Here is a 16,907-nt window from a genome sequence, read left to right on the forward strand (position 1 = left end):
ACTACGCAGTTCCTTTAGCATCTTCACTCACTAGGTTAAGTCCTCAGCAACACAGCTAACGGGAACTAGGCACTTCCCCTATGCTGGGCTGAACCATTGAGTCCCTATCATAGGAGTGGGTACTACACGATCCACTGAGCCAGCGAGTGTCCTCACATTACGACTTATGATATCCATTCAGATTCTTTCACTCCGGGCTCCTACTGTATCAGAAGCAGCTGGGCTGTCTGTAAAGAGATTCATTCTGAACAGTGAGGACTTTTAAATTTCCCAGAGTTACTGATATATATGTTTGCCACCAAAACCACAGTGGCCTCCTCCTCAGGGGCCCTAGCAATTATGTCTTGTGAGACAGTCTTAACACATTGGTTTTCAGATCCATTTACTCAATTAGACGTGCCGCCCCCACCCCCTTTCTCTCCCCCTCTCCGCTTCTGTTTAACAGAGAGTCCGCTTCATGAAATCAGCCAAAGAATAAAAATTTTCCTCCTCATAACCTCTCTTATTCCTCGTTTCCTATCACCAAACCTGCCTGTGGCTTTCCACAGCTTTTCTCAATGCTCTATCTGCCCTGACCTATGAAGATCGGGACTAGGTGAGGTAAAGATCACAGACACTTCTCAACGGGAAGACGAGCTTCCATCAGAAAGATGTGCATTCCCAACAGAGCAGAGGAGAGAGTGTTCTTGAAAGGCAAGAGCAGCCATAGGTGGCCCATAGGATGCACATGGGAGACATGCTCTCGGGGACAGCACACACAGATCCGGCCATCGCACAAGCACAGTGGCCAAGGCCGCCTCAGAACTTAGTACTTCAGTGAGAAAGGGAGGGTTTCAGGAGCAGACATTCAGGGTAGCCGTGGGGAAGGGGGTCCAGCAAGCTTACGGTACTTGAGACAGCTCCCGGGAGGTCAGGCTCCAGGCCTCTGTGGAGGTCCTCCGGTACGGGAGGGACCAGCGGAGGTGGTGGTGAGGGTGGTGGCGTCTGGCTAGCAGGGGAGAGGGAGCCACAAGCACTGGCTGGCTGGCTGTGGTGGGGCCGCCTCTGCAGATGAGGGGGAATGAAATCATCTAATGTCGGGAAGGTCAGAGGTGAGGCAGCAGGGGTGGTCTCCGGGACAGTGTGGACGCAGCCAAGTGGCCCCAGAGATGCTGGAGTTCTGGCAGTGCCTTCTTGCCCTTGCCCTCTGTCAGTATTAACCAGGTAGAGAGGAACAACTATTACCTCAGATGGGGCTGAGCTGGAGGAGGTGGCACCCTGTGGGAAATAAGGGGTTGTTACGCGTTACGCAAAGGTGACGGCAGAGAGACAGGAATTCCACATTTAAACAGTTGCGCGTGGACATGCAGTGATGCACTTCAAGAAATATTTAATCAGTGCCCTTTCCTCAGAGTACATGAGACAGTCAGTGCTAGCCAGCGCTAGCCAGCTGGCCTCCTGATACTCTATGACACAGAGGGAGCCCCATCCAAGTTCACTTTCCATCCGTCTATTTTTGAATCCTTTTAACACTTTATGAGAGAGAAAGAGAACAAACAACAGAAGAGACAGGTGGGCAATCAGACAGCGTTTAACCCCACAAAACTGCCACAGAGCCCACAAGCTTGGGAGCAAATGCAGTTTCTTTAGCACCTTGTCGTAAGACTTGAACACTCTTATCACATTATTAGTCTATGAAATCCATGGTCTGGCATACTGAGACATTTACAGACAGAAGCCAGGGAGACAGGAGAGGCTGTGCTCAGAGGGTTAGATAGAAGAACTCAGGATTCAAGTGCCATAACACTGGTGAGGAGAGGGAGGGCAGGGAAGCCCAAAGGACAAGTGAGCCGCTTCAACCGGTTCTGAGAGAGACAGTGTAGAAGACACACAAACATTCCTAGTTTCTTGCCTTGGCTGGATAACACGGCTGCAAAAGGTAAGTTTCTTTGTTCTTCTGGTTTTCGGGATCAGAGGTAACCTGGGGGCCTAGCCTGGGAGGCCTCACTGCATCAGGGAACGAGGCCCATGTCCCCAGTGTGGGATTCTCACCGCGGTTACCAGCATCTTTGTGGTTGTCAAAGAATAGCTTGGGAGGGTCAGGAGGAGGAGCAGGGGGTGGTTTTCCTGTGCCGGCTGTGGCTGTGCCAGGGACAAGGCAGGGAGCTGGTGCCCGGGTGCCTGCGGCCTCCGAGGGAGTGTCTGGGGCCGAGTCACGTGCAACAGGAGAGTAGTTTTCCGATGTTGCCCGGCAAATGTTATTGGATAAACACGGGACATATAAGCTGCTGACCTGTTTATTCCCTGTGGCCTCACAACGTGGGTTAGAGCTCACATTCTTACTGTACACTAATCTGGAGGCTACATAGTGTTGTTGGGGTTGGGGGGGCACTTCAAGGCCCATGGACCCCAAAAGCAGTGAACATGATGCATTTCGGGGAGCCAACCTAGCTCCCAGGGGAACAGAGATGGGCGGAGGCAGTGAGGGGCTCTGTTGGCTGGGGGTGCTGGGTGGGATGTAGGGCTTTGGTGAGCTCATGTAAAGGGAGTCCTTGTAGTTGCGGTGGATGGTGGGGGACTGCCATGCGAAGCGGTCCTCTTGAGGGAAAGGAAGGCAAGGGGGAGACAGAACCTTTAGTAATGGTTTCAAGATATGACATCGGAACAGAGAGAAAGAAAGGGAGGGGGGAGATGGAGAGAAGGACCATTAGAAACAGCAACACGGCATAGTAAAAGACAAAACAACTCTTGACAGAACTGTAAGCAAATCCTTCTGGTGCCCACAGCGGTTGTCTGGGCAGCTCTGAGGACTGCCTCACTTACCTGCAGGGCTGGCCTGACTCACAAGCCAGGGAGGCGGAGCCAGCTCCATCCCCAATGCTTGTTTGCCTACATCCTGACTGTGGAGGAAGCTCCTGAGCTGAGCCCTCTTTCCTTCCCAACCCCACTTCCTCACGACTCCTGTTGAAGCCTTTCGCTTTAAAAGTTCAAATTCACTAGAGCTGTCTCAGTTACTTTAATTCTTTCCCTCTAGGAAAAGGAGAAATGGAAGGCCCTTCTATATGTGTGTTCATAGGAGTCCCTGATTCTGGTCTCCACTCCATGACCATACAGAGTTCTCTTAGGGGAGGGCATTAAAACCTTTGAGTCCATGTGTACTCTTTTCTCAGAAGAAATAATCTGATAGGATTAATCACTAAGAACATAGCTGAAGGATATGCCTCAGTTTGCCTAGCACGCTTAAGGCTCCAAGTTCAATCCCCAGAACAAATAAGACGGCATGGGAGACGGTCATGAGGTTAAAAAACATGTAGTCTCCCATCTCTGAGGCACATGGGCATGTAATTAGCCTATGGGGTTGGGATGAGTCTGATTTGTTTAGCCAGTCTACCACCATGCACAGGCAATCATTTTTATACTGAACTTTAGCCACACCATAAGAACAAAGCTCTGGTAACAGGCTCAGAGTTACAGAGTTGAGACCCAGCCCTCTCTGTCCAACCTTTCTTCCGTGGGTCTCAGTGGGACGGAGGGGCAGAAGGCCCGCTGACTCGCTAGCCTGACCTTCCTCAGCCAACCCGAGGCTCGCCTGATAACTCGGCTCCCAGAGGAGCAGCTCCAATGGGCCCAGACTTTGCTCGCTGGCCCTGACCTTCAGATTTCGGTATGAGAACAAAACCAGAAGCCTCTTGTAATGACCGCTGTGAGAGACCAGAAGTTGGTAAACATATGGCAGATATGTGGTAACCAGAAACTAGGAAGAGCCTGGGACGACGGCTCCGTGAGTGAGACCATCTGCTGTGCAAGCCTGAGGACCTGAGTTCAAATCCCAAGGACTCAAAGAAAAAGCTTGGCACGGCTGTACATTCCTGTAACCCTAACAACGTGGGCCACAGTCGGGGGGATCCCAGAGTTCACTGGCCAGCTGGCCTGGCTGAAACAGTGAGCTTGTGATTCAGTGGAAAACCCTGTCTTAAGATTTTTGTCTGTCTTACAGACGGGCATACCCAGGTGGGCACATCTGCATATTCGCATGCGTGCAGCTGCCCACATGGAGGCCAGTTTTTGTTTTAACTTTTATACTTTGTAGAAGACATATGCGAAAGGGAGGGAACATGAGAAAGGGTTACTAGTGAAGAAAGTGAAAGTCTTTTTATTTTATTTTATTTTTTTGGTGTGGATTAGACTATCATCCAGAAACAGTCGACAGCCTATACCTCAAACACAAGCTTGAAATGACAGACAGCCTGGGTAGAGAGGCAACTATGGGGTATTCTCTGTTAGCCAGGTCTGTGCCTTACCCACTACATCCGCCGTAGTGCCAGTGAAAACGTGGCCATTTCTAGCAGCCCTAAACCTGCAGCAAAGAGCCCCTCTAGTATGTAACAAGAGCAAAACCTGTCACCTCAGCGCCTCAATTTGATGAGCTTTGTAGTCAGTCTCCAGAAACGACAACTGAACTAGCTTCCACCAGTGGGACTGTCAAGTAAGCTCACAGGGCTGATGAGATGCAAGCAGAAAGCCATTTTGATGTTGGCTCAGGTTTACTCTGACTTTGCACCAGAGTCTCTTGCATGTAACTTCTTCTTGTCTGAAGATAGAAATCTGTTTCAATGATTTTAAAACTTAATCAGCCACGGCCGCATACGGCACCAGGACTGTGTGATGTCAGGCACAAGTCTTCCTAGGATTGTAACCTTATAGAGAGAAAACCTCCCCAGAGTATCCCTGTTACACACAGAGTCAAAGGGCTTCCTGTCCTGGGGCTTCTTTTAACTCTAAAGAAGGAGCTGGAGTTGGATAAGCACGCAGAGGGATGAGCAGCTTTTTGCTTAGTTTTAAGAACTGCAGCCTACCCTGCCCACTGCTCACAAATGAAATTCAACTATCTTTTTAGAAAGTGTGTCTATGGGAGAAAGACACTTCTTAGAAAACATGGTGTGTTCATAGTTTATATTTCAGAAACGCCGAAGCCCCCTCTCTACTGGGACTACCGTGCTGATGATGACATCACAGAAAGGGACACTGGTTCCCTGGCCATGGGAACTGGAGGAGGGTTAGGAGGAGTAAGCCCAGGCAGGCAGGACATAGGATTCCCACCTTGCCCATCCATCTTCTGGACCCTGACTGAGTCCTTAAGGGAAGATGTTCTGCTAACAGACCCATGAACTCCACAGGGCTAAAACAAAGCCAAGAAGTTGCCCTGCCTGCCTTGCCTTTATTGAAGCCAGTATGTAATTATAGCAGGCACTACACAGTTAGGAAGTCACGTTTACTTTCAGAAAATGAATCTGCAAAGTAATACAGGACCTAAAGTTCTTGACACTCAAATGGCAAATCTAACCCTGAACGTGCAGAATGCATTTCCTATGTCAGCCATTTGCCTGTCTCCCTGAAGACAGTGCAGGAAATGCGAAGTTGAGAAGCAGACAGATCGTGACATGTGCTGGTGGACACAGCACAGGATGCTCAACCTTACTATAAAGCGCCCCTTATAAACTCCCTGAGGGTAGCGTTCAGCACACTGGTCTGAGCACAAGTGCACAATAGAGTTGTGTTAAATAGATTCATCTTTACCTCTCATTGACATTTATTTATGGAGTGCTGGAAAATAAGTTCTGGGCCTTATATTTACTAGGTAAGTGTCTCACCCCTGAGATACAACCCCAACCTGACCCTTGCTCTTTGTGTGTTCACAAAACCAAGAGGCAGTGGAGGGTTAGCCTTCGGGCTAAGCCAGTGACGGTGACAGACGGTGTACTTCAATGCCTGCTTTGGCTGGATGCTGGCTGTGTTCTGAGTAGAGCAACAGTATCCATCCTTGACGGCTGCAAAGGAAGTGCTCGTACCACAGGCAGCCCATTATATACACAGAAAGCTTTCACAAATGGGAAAATCCTGACAAGCCATTTAACAGACAAGTGACTTCCAGGAAGCCAGGCCTAGCCACAGCACCTGGCTCTACTCTGGGCCTACATGTACAAAGCTGAAAGTGAGGAGGAGATAAGTCATGGCTTAATGGTGCTGCTCATCAACAGACAGGGGAGTGACAAGCTGCAGACCAGGGAGACAGGTCTACACAGAGAGAAGATACCATCTGATTTCCTCATATGTTCAGAAGGAAGTATAGGAGCTTGTACTGTCAGGGATCTTTTGAGCATCAGCGCCTCCTATAAGGAAGATGGCTCCATTCCATGTACGCAGCCCCTCCTTATAAAACATCCTTTATATACCACTGGAATGATAGGATCTAGTTCTTTTATCAAAAATGGCAAAGTATAGTGAGGAGAAGAAGAGGAAAAAAAGGTAGAGAACCACCTAGGAGCAACAACCAAAGCAAAATCAACCCTACACCAAACTGTATAGCTTTAGAGGACTGCCGCCCATGCACGCACTGTCAAGGCCTAACCCTGCTTAGCTTCTAAGATCAGAAGAGCATGTGCCTATTCAGGGTGGTATGGGTATGTGTGGGGCGGGTACTCTACAGCAGAACAGATCCGGACTGTGAATCCAGCCTGTGCTGCAATTGTGATTGCTGTTCTCAGGCCTTTGGGCCATGGATTTACGGTCTGGCTACAAACAGCTGATGTTAAGCTGTCACAATACAGTCACTCAAACTCTGAAAGTCTCAGCTTTAGAAAGTTACCAATACCCCATAGACCAGCCTCATCCCATTTCCCTGTTCTCACTGACCCCAACTCTCCTCCTAAGAAAGCTATGCCAGAGGTGATCAGAGTCTGGATCCGTACTCCACAATCCAGCTGGAAGGCACAAGTCTGGGCTGCCAAACTTGTGAAGAGACACGGCCAACAAGTCTCCACCCCGTCTGCGTGCACACACCTACCTGGAGCTTGTCAGCCGAAAGGCTGGGATGCACACTTCTATAGCCCTTGGCAGCAAGCGGGGAGGGCTGGGCGTTGCCATTGGTATCTGCACTGGAAGAAAGTTTCCATTCATCTGAGGCAAGAAAAACACAAACAAACCCCATCACTCACAGGTAACACCCACCGGCTGCCCGCTAATTCAAGGGTCCCTGGTGCTCCAAGGCACAGGAGAGAAGAATGCAAGAAAAGCCATACCTGCTGAAGGGTCCTCTGGCTCCAGGCCTGTGCAAGGAGCAAGAAGGATGAAAACAAAGAGGGAAAGAACAGAACCGGTTATGTTTGCGGGAAGCAAGCATGAGACACACTGACCGATGAAAATCAGCGGCCCTCATCTGATACAAAACTCCCTCAGTCAAGAAGGCCCGATTACCATAGGAACCCACTTGAGACTATGATGTGTTCACAGGCACTGACCTTTGAGAACACAAGACTACATTCACGGGAATGAAGAAACAATTGTTCCTTGACATTCTTACTTTACAGACTGAAAGGCAACAGAACTCTCCACTGTCCAGTCCCCAGCCCCAAGTCGGCTGTAGGCGCAGAAGGACTGCGCCTGAGCAGGCTGGGTTAATGGGCCCTAGAGTTTGACTGAAGGAAGCCTCAGGCACATATTTTCGTTTGGTTTTGTTTGGTTTTGGATCCCAAGTGTCTCCATCACATTAAATGAAAGTACAAGAACATTCACGGTGTGGGCTGGAGAGATGGCTAAGCAGTTAAGAGGCCTTGGCTATGCAATCACAGCGAGCCGAGTTCAGATCCCAGTACCCACATGACGAGTCAGGAATCCCACAAATGCCCTTAACTCCAGTTCTAAGAGATCTGATGCCCTGCCCTCTTCTGGCCTCTGCCAAAGGGAGGCTGGGTGGGGGTGGGGGGGATGAACACACATGAATAAATAAATCTAATAAAAAAATTTTGATAAGAAAAACCCATACCTGATTTGATTTCACATGACAGATCACAGTCAAAACTTAAGTGTGCTAAAAATATAATAGGCTACATGTATGAAGTTATGTGAAACACAAATGAATCTCATGCTTAGGCTTGGGTCCCTTCCATAACATACTCTGCTAGTGAGAATACAAACATTAAAATCTAAAAGAAACAGGTCTGAAATACTTCTGATCTCAAGCATTTCAAATAAGACCCAGTGATTCTTTATGTGACTGTGCACCACAGCAAGGAACAGGCACAGATAATCCAGAAAGGAATGAGCTGTGCTTCCAAACACCCTGATTTATGGACATTAAAATCTGAATTTCATACAGCTTTCATGTAGCACGTAATATCATTCTTCTTTTCATTTTTCTACCAGCCATTAAAAACACAAAAGTCACTTAGCCAGCAGCTAGATTTTGCTCACGACCAGTTTGGCCACCCCTACTCTAACAATCCTTTAACTTCCTTCTGTTCCCTGACAGAACCACTTTGCACACTCCTATAGACACAAGCAGGGGCCTACATTGTAGTCCTTAAAGTCCAAGCCTTCAGTGTACGTCTCTCAGACCAAAGTCTGGTGACTTTCCAGATGTTAAGAAGAGCAAACATCAGGCTGGTAAGATGGCTCAGCGGGTAAGAGGCTTTTGCTACCACATGGTGGCTCACAACCACCCGTAATGAGATCTGATGCCCTCTTCTGGTGCGTCTGAAGACAGCTACCGTGTACTTATGAATAAAAATAAATAAATCTTTGGGCCAGAGTGAGCAGGGACTGGGCAAGCAGAGTTGACCAGAGCGAGCGGGGCCGACCGGAGTGAGCAGGGTTAACCTGAGCAAGCTGAGGTCCTGAAACAAAAATGTCAATTCCCAGCAACCACATGAAGGCTCACAACCATCTGTACAGCTACAGTACTTACATACATAAAATAAATGAATCTTAAAAAAAAAAAAAAAAAAAAAAGGTGAGCAAACATTTATCAAGGACCTTTCAGGTGCCAGACATTAGTTACACTTTACGCCTACTTAGTATTTCATTAAATGCTCACTGTACTTCATGGACGAGAAAACAGAAAGGCCAAATGATTTGCCCAGAGCAGAAAGCCTTATACAGGAAGGGACAAAGCAGTACAGGACCCTGACTAACATCCATGGCTGCCAGGGCATCAGTAGGAGGGAGATACTGAAGGCCAGAGGGCATCAAAGCAGAAGGCAAGGTGGCCTGCATCCCACAAACGGGCATGATCGAGCTGCCTTAGGGAGAAGTCTGGTAAGTCCAGGCTGATGAGACTTACTAAGTATTTATGATCCAGTAAGAGATGGGGACCCAAGAGTTTGCATTTCTAACAGTTCTCAGTGATGCTGGTACTGGTAGTTCATACACCCTACACTCTAACAACTAATAGAAGGCACACGGGAAAAATGTCCTTATTTCAGGACACCCCAGGGTTCCAGGGTCATCTCAGAAGAGGAAGCAGAAAAACTCTAAGAGTCAGAGGTGGTGGGTTGCTACCCAGAGACAGAGCTTTCCTGAGTAACTGGACGACTGCACATCATGAACTCGTGGTAATTCTAACACCATCCACGAGACCCCTAAAGCCAGGGAAAATCTAAGGTCAGAGTGTGGGATGTGTAATGATGTTGAGGGGTTCTTTAGCTCTCTTTAAGGGTGTTACCTCAGGTAGGATGACAACACTGGGTGGGAAGGGAGGAGGGGGTGGATCTACCAGGAAGTGGGAAAGTGAAGGTGATCAAATAGATTGTAGGATAGTCTCAAAGAATTAATATAAATATTATTTTTTTAATATCCTACAGAGAGCATGACACCCTACTGTCACACCCCCAGAATGCAGAATTTTAGGGTGATCTGGTTATACTCTCGTAGTGGGGTGCCCATTATATCTCTGCCACTCCCTCACAGGCAGTTCTTAGCCATCTGTCTCCTCCAGCAGCCACCTCTCCCAGGGCATGGGCTTCATGAATGTCACTGTTATCACACTGAACTGGCTTGTGTAACTGGAGCAAGTATGCTAACCACACCATCTGTAAACTATAATCCCTCCCTGGTGACCTTAGCCCAAGGCTGCCGAGGAATCTGAGATCAGGCATGTGAAGGTGACCACATTCAATACTCATTGCTAGCCCCAGGCCTGGCCCAGAGAACTTCACGTACCCTGCCAACCCCTAGAACACTGGGGACATCCTGTGACAATGGCCCTCATTCTCTTCACTCTATCACTTTTAATGTCCCTTCTTCTTTTCCAAGTTGCTATTTCCAACACACCCCTTGTCAAGCTACTTCTCGGATGCATTAGGTTTATATATGCACCAAGCAGCAACAGGCTGCAGGTGAGGGGCTTATAGGTGACAGAGGTAAATGCAGCACACTGACTTGGGGACCCAGCCTTTTGCCCACTTTTTTCCTCTTGGGTTGGTTCTGTTCAAGCCACACTGGAAAACAGACGGGTCATGGAAATCAAGGAGTAAGTGACCTTCCTTCTAAAGCTATAGGCGCTATAAGGAAGCCATCATCGGATCACCACCTATGAGTCCAAACCTTGTCAACTGCACACCCCCATCTGCAAAACAGACATGGATCACAGGACTAAGTCAACCGCAGGGGCTGGAGAGGTGGCTCAGTGGTTAAGGGCACTTTTTGCGCTTGTGGAGAACCCAGGCTCAACTCCCAGCTAGTCAGCTTTCTTTAAAACTATGTGACCCTTGGCGGGTCACAACCATCCGTAACTCCAGTTCCGGGAAATCTAATGTCCTTTTCTGACCTCTGCAGGCACCGTGCACACATACACAACACATATATGCATGGAGGCAAAACATTCATATACATAAAATAAATCTAAAGATGTTAAAATATATGGCATTTATAATATACAACTTTTATGGAACTGGAATCCCACACACAGGGAGAGAAATCCCCACAGATACAAATTATAGAATGTATGTGTGTGTTTGTTATTATGGTTTTGTTTCTTTGTATGTTTTATTCAATGTATGAAATATATACATATATTCATGGGTATGTTTGCCTTCGGGTATGCATGTGGAAGTCAGAGGTCCACAACTCAAGAAACTTCCCCAGTCTCTATCCATCTTGGTTTTCACTGATTCAATTCGGCCCTCACCCAGAAGCTGATGATTCTCCTGCCTCTTCCCCCACTCTGCACTGGGGTTATAGACATGAACAACTATACCGGGCTCTTACATGGGTTCTGGAGAGTCCAAGCTCGGGTCCTTATATTTGCACAGGAAGCAGGAGCCATCTCCACAACCCTGTTTGGTTTTGCAACAGGGTCTTACATATAGCTCCGGCTGATGCAGTATTTGGTGTGTAGCCCAGGCTAGCCTTAAGCTCTCAGCAATCCTCCTGCTTCTGCCTCTTCAGTGGTGAGATTACATGTCACCACTCGTAGTTCAAAACAGGAAAATCCACAAAGATATAAATTAGAGTATATGACCCCTCTGTTTAATAAATTCAAAGCCATACTGTCCTTGGAAAATGACTCATTTCCCCGACTGTGTTCAAAAGGTTAGTCCGCAGGGTCTCAGTCAGCAGCTTGGTCCCTTACTGAAGGAGAGTGTGTCTCTGGCAGGTTGTCAGCCCTCTTCCATTATCTTTTCTTTTGAATCTGGAAGGTTGGTAGCAGCCCAGGGCCAATTATATCTGAGTGCACGAGGTGAAGCTTTACATACACAGTCATCAATTACTGACTCCTGATGGAAGAGATTGTCAAAATGCTTCCTCCAATAAAACGGAAGGCTGGCTTGCAGATAGATTTGTAGCCTGAAAACACTCAGTCTTTCTGTAGAAAACAAACCACAGTCTGCTATGGCTTTTATCCTACCTGCTCTTTAGGGATTTCTCCGTCCCATGGCTAGAAGCCACCACATAGCAACTATTATCTTATTTCTTTTCTAACTTCATTTTTGGTGTCTTGCTTATTTTTAAAAAATAGTTTTTCTTGGGACCTTAGGATATTTTTCACAAAGTCAGACTTGATGTGGTCTGGAAAGTGCTCTGAGGTAGATGGCGTGCTCAAAGCAGGTCTATGCATGTTCTAAATCTTACTTGTACTTTTCTATTTATGATATCCAGTGGAGAATTTAATATCATGAATAAAATGGTTTGGTCCTTGAAGGAAAGGCCATCCAGAGACTGCCCCACCTTGGGAATCCATCCAATCTGCAGACACCAAACCATGACACTATGGCTGATGCCAAGAAGTGCTCACAGACAGAAGCCTTGTATGGCTGTCCTCTGAGATGCTGCATCAGGACCTGACTAAGACAGATATAGATGCTCACAGCCAACCATCGGACTGAGCTGTGGGACCCCAATGGAAGAGTCAAGGGAAGGACTGAAGGACCTGAAGGGGATTGCAACCTCATAGGAAGAACAATAATATCAACTAACCTGATCCTGGAGAGCTCCCAGGGACTAAACCACCAGCCAAAGAGTATACATGAGTCAGTCCATGGCTCTGGCTACATATGTAGCAGAGGATGGCCTTATCTGGCATCAATGGGAGGGGAGGCCCTTGGTCCTGTGGAGGCTTGATGCCCCAGTGTAGGGGAATGCTAGAGGGGTGAGGTGGAAGTAGGTGGGGGAGCACCCTCTTAGAGGCAAAGGGGAGGGAGGAAGGAAAGGGATGGGAAGTTTGTGGAGGGGAGACCAGGAAGGTGGACAACATTTGAAATGTAAATAAATAAAATAACCAATTAAAAAAAAAAGTTGGTCTTTACCCTGGGCTTCTGGCGATAACTGCCCAATCCTTGGGATGCTACATCCAATAGGAAGGTCTTGTTCGCCTGAGTTCTTACAGAACAGCAACATGATTTAGAGTCAGGGCTTTGAGTCAGCAAGCGCTTCTAGAGTAGAGGTGAGTCTCTGAGGGAGATAATGGCGAACCCTCTGTTCTGTGGCTCACACATCAAATGCTGGAAATAATCTGTCGGGGACCCATTGCTTGCTCTCTCTCCAGACTCTGTACCATGAACTTCTCTGGGCTGATTTTAATCTCTATCCTTTTCCTGCAATAAACAAACTAGTCCCTCCTAGCATTAGCACTAAGCCTGGGGTGCTTTGAGAAGTACCCTAAATTTGCATCTGGGTGTCAGAAGGGATGATGGTGTCTCAGTAGGCCCTATACTCTAACTTTTCAGTTGGTCCTAAATCTTACACATATACTCATTAAAAATAAAACAAAAACAAAAACAAAAAACCGACTGATTTCAGTCGGGGCTACACAGAGAAACCCTGCCTCAAAAACAAAGCAAGCAAACAACAACGAAAGCAAAACAAAGAGGACAGCAAATTCGAGAATCACAAAAAAGGAAATGAGTTGACTGTGGCTGCAAGAGTTGTTTTGTCTGAGGATAACTTTGCAGCAAAGGCTGGGGCTAACTAACTGGTACAGGGCCTAGACTGCAAAGAACTGCAAACGGAGAGCCTGGAGCCTGAGTCAGGGCCCAGCATCTAGGGTAACAAGTTACATGGTTTCCAGATCACACCGGAAAGGAACTGGGAATTTCACCCACCACCACTGCAGACATTTTTTTTTTCTTTTGGTTTTGAGACAGGGTNTGGAACTCACTCTGTAGACCAGGCTGGCCTCGAACTCAGAAATCCGCCTGCCTCTGCCTCCCGAGTGCTGGAATTAAAGGCGTGCGTCACCACCCCCAGCCACTGCAGACTTCTTAACTGCTCTCCCGAGAGTAAAAAAAAAAAAACCCCGCTGGTCTCTGGCACTGGTGGGGTTGCTCCAAACTGACACAGCAAACACCCAGACATGGCTGGGTGGTAAGTGCAGGAAACACAGGTAAAATAATAAGGTTCCTCCCAGGTAAAGGGAGTCAGTGCTAGGATCATTTCCATTCCAAGTGATTCTAATCCCAAGGTCCAAAGTCCATGAGGATGAGGTATTGATCCGGGGAAGAGAACTGGTTCACTGGTTAAAGTCCTTGCTGCTCTTTCAAAGAGCCCCGGCTCAGTTCTAAGCACCTACACTGGGCTGGAGAGCAGCTTGCAACCAACTGTAACTCCAGGTACAACAAAATGTGTCACCTCTGTCCTCCACAGACACCTGCACTTATGTATATACACCTACACGGAGACACACACCTACACAGAGACATACACCTAATTAAAGATAAATTTAAATTTAACTATAATTTAAATTCTCCTTTAAAGCAGGAGCCTGAACAGTGGATTTAAATTGGGCACCTTTAGAGGCCCCAGCTTCTTTTCCTCTGGTTTCACGCTCACACATGCTCTTCAGCTTGGTAGCAGCAATCCACAGCAGAGGATGCCTCCATCCTCCTAGAGCTATGTGGGTGCACGAGACTCCTGTATCCACACTGGAGGTTTTCATTTCCAAACGTCTCCTAGACATTTCTTCTGGAAGTCCTTCTCTTTCCAGGAAACTCAACACAGGCAATAATGGAATTGATCATCCCGTTCCAACGTCCTTCGCAAATTCCTCCATCTAGAAAACCAGCTGGTCAGCTGGAGTCCCCGAGGCTCACACGGAGCTCTGTTACCAAATTCTCTCAAAGGCCCTTGACCTCCATCTTACCCTGTCCTCCATCCACACTGCCCTCATGCCTGGCCCAGAACCTCTTGCCTTCCAACCCATAGGATGCAACCTTTAGCAGGGCCCCTGGCCCATGGTAACAATAAGGGTTATCCTGACAGCCCTATGCTGAATGCTTGCTATGAAGGAGCTCACTGAATGTCACCAACTCCAGTAGGATACTGCTCAATATGTATAGATGAGAAAACTGAAGCCATCTAAGGTTGACGAATTTGTCCATGTTCCAAAGATAGTAAGTGCCAAGGCCGAGAGATAGGGGACTCTGTGGCCCTCTCACTATTTGCCTCTCATAAGAGGAAGAAGTCAGAACGATGGCTGAAAGTGGAGGTATCTGCTGGAGTTTCCAGCCCTAGCACACAGACAACATGGGAAATTACGGGGATGGACAGAGGTGGTAAAGATGAGAGTACAGTAGTGTACAGATGATAATGTGGAGCCGATGACTTTAATTTCTCGGGGGAGGGGGGACAGTTATTTAGTGTAAGATGGATCTTGCAGGAGAAACTGTAGGCACTGCTTTAATAAACCACCGGTTCTTCCTAATGTTTGCATTTTAAGAAGCTTTTAAAGACTGGCTGAAAGGTTGAAATTCTTGCCCATCACATTTGTTGGAATAAATCTGTAGGAATTACCATAGGACGAGACGGTGCTTTGTAAACTGCAACAGCTGTACACATAGTTCTGTAGCACAAAAGTTCCCTAGCAAGCACCAGTGGAAAGCTGGGCTCGTATTAATGCCAGCTACAACCACTAGAGGGAGCCTTGAGCTAAGGCTGAGGATTGGCAGGTTAAGCTTGCCCGACTTAGCTTCTTTTCTCTTTGGAAATCGCTCTTTCCCCCACATACCCTCCGGCCTTGTAAAGAAAGTATTTTGCCTTTCTTCTTGCCCGCATCTTTCCTAGAGAAGGGAATGGCAAACTTCAGAGGGTCAGGAATCAAGTGTGGGCTTAGATGTCGAACCAAGAAGCCCTGGGCCTGCGGAGGTGCTGAAGATGGCTCCTGGCAGCCATGCTTTGTAGGCTCCTGTACTTCTGTCTCTGGCCGAGAGCTAGCGTCAGAAGTAGACGGAACCGTAGGGACATCTAATCTCCATCCTACCCCACGTGTTGGCAGATGTGAAGCTGCCTACATCCCTATAACACAGTGTCCACAGTACTGGCCACCTAACAGGGCGCTCTGCTCAGTCGAAGCAGAGGTCACTAGGCTGGGTCTTCACCCAAAGCACATGACTCTCTAGCCCAGATCAGGACTTGACCTACCAGTCATCACAGAAGGGAGACAAGTCACTGTCCTGGGAGCCCTGGAGAAGAAGGCTGATGAATTCACAACACCTCTCCAGAACCACAAGGACATCCACCCTCCCAGACTCCAGGGCAACACACCTGACTTGCTTTCATGCTTCGGAGACTCCTGGGGGCTCACAGGGCTGCTGCTTGGGGTTCCCCTGTAGGAAGACGAGGCCCGAAGAGTCACTGTTCCTTTCCCAGTGCAGATTTTTGTAGGGTCCATGTCTGCAAAGGAAAGATCCAAAAGACAGGGTGAGAGCCAAGACTTCTGAGGGAGCAGGGGAGTCCGTGAGTAGACGGGGACAGCGGAGGAATGAGACGAACCCGGTTACATCTAAGCCTACCCTCCAAACATCTATGACCAATGAGAATTAATCTATACAGCGGTACACCAGCATCGTGAAATTAGGGAGAAGAGGCTAGGTAAGTTACAATGTCAGCTGGAAACATTTACCAACGGAAGGAAGCTGGCTCATTCCTTCTACGAAATGAACTTTGGGTTGCTAAGCAGACTTCTGGCCAGTTAGTAAGGCATGGTTCACGGAAGAGTTTGTGAAAGGTCTCTCAAGCTTACAGATCACCATTCTCACAAAAAAAAAAAAAAAAAAAAAAAAAAGCAGAAAGAAAAAAAAAAAAAAAAAAAAAAAGCAAGCTGGCAATGTGGCACCTCGGGGATGCTCTGAAGAGAATTGCTGCTTCTGGCATCTCTCATTGGTAAACACCCCTGAACTACGGGACAGGGGGAGGGGCTGTTCACAGATGGGAGCTTTCACACTCAGGCATAATGAGAGAACAGGAAGGTGGCCAGACAGGCTCGGTCACATACAACAGTGTCTTCTGAAGCTCTCTTTAGTCTACAGACTCCTCACTGTCCACAGGCAGAAACAAGGTCCATACCAGCCTGGACATCTCTAAGAAGACCCGCAAAGCAGTCCTCTGAACCCAGGGCTGTGTGTCCCCAGTCCCTCTGCAGATGTCTTAAACTACAGATAATACTCAGCCTATAGGAGCAACCTTTTCTGTACAAACAAATGTGCTTTTGATAAAGTTTAGTGTATAAGGTGGGCACAGTAAAAGACTGGCAACAGTGACTCATAAAATGGTAGAGTTATAACATTGCAATACATTATTTCATTATACAAAAGTTATTTCAAAGCCGGGCATAGGGGCACACGCCTTTAATCCCAGCACTTGGGAGGCAGAGGCAGGCG

The 16,907-nt window shown here is 47.6% G+C and overlaps 1 protein-coding gene across 44 annotated transcripts in view; it reads right to left on the minus strand.

Annotated features, from left to right (window-relative positions):
- The window catches only part of Sorbs1 (sorbin and SH3 domain containing 1), a 223,240-nt gene that overhangs the window by 85,037 nt on the left and 121,296 nt on the right, over positions 1-16,907 (minus strand). For 21 of the 44 annotated variants that reach the window (XM_029532539.1, XM_029532546.1, XM_029532550.1 and 18 more), the window contains 6 exons: positions 15,793-15,921; positions 7,059-7,085; positions 6,824-6,936; positions 1,892-2,611; positions 1,225-1,257; positions 886-1,044 (listed from right to left, as the gene is read on the minus strand). In XM_029532539.1, the coding sequence (XP_029388399.1) occupies positions 886-1,044; positions 1,225-1,257; positions 1,892-2,611; positions 6,824-6,936; positions 7,059-7,085; positions 15,793-15,921 (1,181 nt within the window). Of the gene's footprint in view, positions 1-885; positions 1,258-1,891; positions 2,612-6,823; positions 6,937-7,058; positions 7,086-15,792; positions 15,922-16,907 lie in introns of those variants that run through there. The other 23 variants (XM_029532653.1, XM_029532620.1, XM_029532668.1 and 20 more) reach the window with 12 other exon arrangements.

The sequence above is a fragment of the Mus pahari genome, chromosome 1 (genome assembly GCF_900095145.1).
Source record: "Mus pahari chromosome 1, PAHARI_EIJ_v1.1, whole genome shotgun sequence".
NCBI lineage: Eukaryota > Metazoa > Chordata > Mammalia > Rodentia > Muridae > Mus > Mus pahari.